We start from the raw sequence: 3133 nt of genomic DNA, 5'->3' as shown, positions 1-3133 counted from the left end.
GGAGAGAGAAACTAGTATAGGAGAAGATGAGATAGGGTGGGGTTATGTGAGCCCAGCTGACCTCCGGGTGAGACAAGTGGCAAAAGGCCATTTTGGGAATGGAGATATGCCTTTTTCAGTGTATGCTTATTGCAGAGATGAACACCTCTCACTGTGCCCCGCCACCCGACCCATAGGGTCTTCGGTACCTCCTGTCTGTTCACTGCTGTGTTGTGAGAGCAACTTTGTTTTTCAGTTTTTTTGTTTGTTTGTTTGTTTGGTGGAATTTAGAGAGGGGCTGAATATTGATGTGCAGTTGTCCTGGTCTGTCTGGGAGGGCCCATGTGGGGAGCAGGTGCTGGCAGACAGAGGAGGGCGTGAGAAATGGAGTTCTATGATCTGACAAGCACCGAGGAAGCTATGGATGTCCAAATTGTGGAATTGGATGTGGCTGGTTGGGGAGAGGTGAGAACAGCTCATTTTACTAGGAACTTGGGATACAGAGAAGCCCCTATTGATATATGGTAATAACAAAATGAACCCAGGTTTCCAGTAGGGGCTGAGAGGAAAAAAAATCTCTGAGCTTGGATAAAATGATTGAGCAGCAAATTTATTTTGAGTTACTGGTGGTTCTGGCTGATCGGGGTTGGTGGAGTCTAAGGAGGGGCTCAAGGCTTGGCTGCCTGGCCTGAGGGTGACCCTGGGGACCTGGGCTCAGTCTAGGGATCCCGTGGCAGTGCACAGCAGGCCAGCCAGGAGAGCCAGGTCAATTGTGGCCACAACAACCAGTGACACATCCCACCAGACTGCTGGGTAGGCCCAGGATGTCTGTAGCTGCCAGCCGCAATTGCCCAGCTCATAACCTGTGAGCTGGCCCAGTGGATGGACGGTGATGAGGTCGGGGCTGGAACAGTGGACAATAAGCAGGGCCTCAGGTGTATGGTCCTCTAGCCAGAGACGCAGGTAGGTGAGGCTGCAGTCGCAGTACCAGGGGTTCTGTGTCACGTCGAGTGTCTGCAGCTGGGGTAGGTGGTCAAAGGCACCGGGGGGTAGGGAGCGAAGGCTGTTGTTTGCCAGCAGGAGGTGGCGGGTGTGGGCTGGCAGGGTAGGCAGGGATGTGAGGCCCTGCCCCCTGCAGTCCACCCATAGTCCCATGGTTTCCAGGGCCTGGCAGGTGCATGGTACAGGGCAGTCCTTGGTGGCCTCCGCAGTGGCCCAGAGCAGGAACAGCGCCCCCCAGGCAGGCATAGTGCAAGCTGGCTGTGGGGGACAATGGCCGTGAGCTGAGGGAAAGCCTGGCAGCCTGCACCCCATCCCAAGAGCCAGTAGGTACTGTGGGCACAGTGAAATCTGATCTGGGACAAAGGACGGTTCCTTTCTCAGGCCTCAGCTTTCTCATCTGTGAAATTGTGGTGGCAAAGACTGAAGGAAGTGAAGTGCCCCCAACCTGGGCTTGGCTGATTCTCACTGGACACTCAGAAGGCAGGACGGTGAGGGTAGCTGAGGTGGGGGAGTGGAGCAGGGGTAAGTACATTCTTGGGAAGGGGAAGGGAACGCAAGCAGTGGGGGGAACAGATCCCTGCTACATGAGTTGCAGTCCTGGCGCATGGCCTCCAGAGCCTGGGAAAGGCTGACCACAGCCTCCATGCCCAGCCTGGGGTCAGGCCGACAGTGTGGACCTCACAGACCACACCTTACCCAATCAACTCCAAACAGCTTGCCATGGCAGGTGAACTCTTACGTGATAGTTGATGTAGACGACATCAGGAAGAGGATGCTGAGGTGGGAGTAGGTAAGGGAAACCAGAATAGGCTCCTACTCGTCTAGGCTAATGCTAAGAATTGGGGAAATTGAGGCCCAGAAATAGAGATTGGTTTGTGCAGGGTCACCCAGTGGTCTGTGTCACACTCAAATTTAGGTCTCATGAGCTTATTTTCTGCCTGATTCACGGTCTTTCCTCCACAACTGTTTCCCCTACTTAAGACAAGTTCTTCCCCCACCCCAGGGCCTGGCCCATGGTTGACTTCCAATGACTATTCATTGACTAAACCAATGAAGCTTGACTTAGCCAAAGAGCAGGTGTCTCAGAGCCTGCTTCCACCTGTCCTCTAGAGAGGAGAGCAGAAGGAGGCATAAAGGCAGAACTTAAAAGCCAGCCTTCCGGCTACCTGGGAAGGGCCCACAGTGTGGGAGGCAGGGCTGGGTAATAAAGAGGGCCACTTACCTTTGAGGCCTGCAGTCGGATACCCCTTTCTGTGGCTCAAACCGTCCTGGTTGAGGCTTAGGTGGCAGTTCTATGTAAGGCAGTGGATGGTGGCCACTGCTTGAGTGGGAGGAAGGAAGTGATGAAAATAGCCTGGCTTATCCCTTTCATGCAGACCCGGAAGGCCTATCTCCGGAGGCAGGGGGCCCTGGGGTTCTGGTACCTTGGGCACAGAATCCTAGGTCAAGCCCCAGTTTACAGAATGGGTCTCATAGTGCATCCCACTGTACCACTAGTGCCTCGATGAGCCTCAGTGCAGGGTCTGTGGGAGGACCAAGGAGGCCCTTCACCTGGACCCATGAGGTGGAGAGGGCTTCCAGGAGGAGGAGTCCCTGGAGATGAGTAGCTCTGCTGGTTGTTCCTCCGAATCTCAGTTTTCCTCATCTGGAAAATGGGAGCAATAACTCCTGTGCTGCTTGCCTCACAGAGTTGTGTTTTGCGCAGCAAGAATGGGCAGGCCAAGAATCTTCTCAGGGAAAGGTGATTTTGTTCTTAATTCTCTTTGGTCCTGAGTAGGTCAAAGAAAAAGTCTCATTTGGTGCCATTGCATCTTTGGTACCTTCTAACTCTTCCTGATCCCACTTTTTAATAAAGAATTGCAGGCCTGGGGCTCAGAGCCTCTATCTGACATTAGTCTCTAGGTAGAATTTAAGACCATTTTTTGATTTACATTATATTTATTTCTATAGCTACATCCCACTTAGGGGAATGACAATAGTTTTCTGTTTATGTTAGTGATATAAAGTTCTCTTTAAAAGAGAAATGCATTTTTAATTTAGCTACATTTTTAATATTAAAATATTAATCAAAAAAGCCTAACTAAAATATTATGTTACAATTATACACAAAATTAAAACATTCATGTATGCATTTTATAATAAGTTATAAAAA

The 3133-nt window shown here is 51.1% G+C and overlaps 1 protein-coding gene across 1 annotated transcript; it reads right to left on the bottom strand.

Moving 5' to 3' along the window:
* Nucleotides 1–568: 568 nt before the first annotated feature.
* Nucleotides 569–2335, bottom strand: GP9 (glycoprotein IX platelet). The gene is made up of 2 exons (XM_033087534.1): nt 2204–2335; nt 569–1239 (listed from the first exon to the last, which is right to left on the bottom strand). Exon 2 carries the CDS (start codon nt 1225–1227, stop codon nt 694–696), a length of 534 nt encoding a protein of 177 aa, XP_032943425.1. The 5' UTR covers nt 1228–1239; nt 2204–2335; the 3' UTR covers nt 569–693.
* Between the last annotated feature and the right edge of the window lie 798 nt (nt 2336–3133).

The sequence above is a fragment of the Rhinolophus ferrumequinum genome, chromosome 19 (genome assembly GCF_004115265.2).
Source record: "Rhinolophus ferrumequinum isolate MPI-CBG mRhiFer1 chromosome 19, mRhiFer1_v1.p, whole genome shotgun sequence".
Classification (NCBI taxonomy): Eukaryota; Metazoa; Chordata; class Mammalia; order Chiroptera; family Rhinolophidae; genus Rhinolophus; species Rhinolophus ferrumequinum.
Note: the sequence above shows the minus strand (reverse complement) of the source record. Positions and strands in the feature narration are given on the sequence as shown.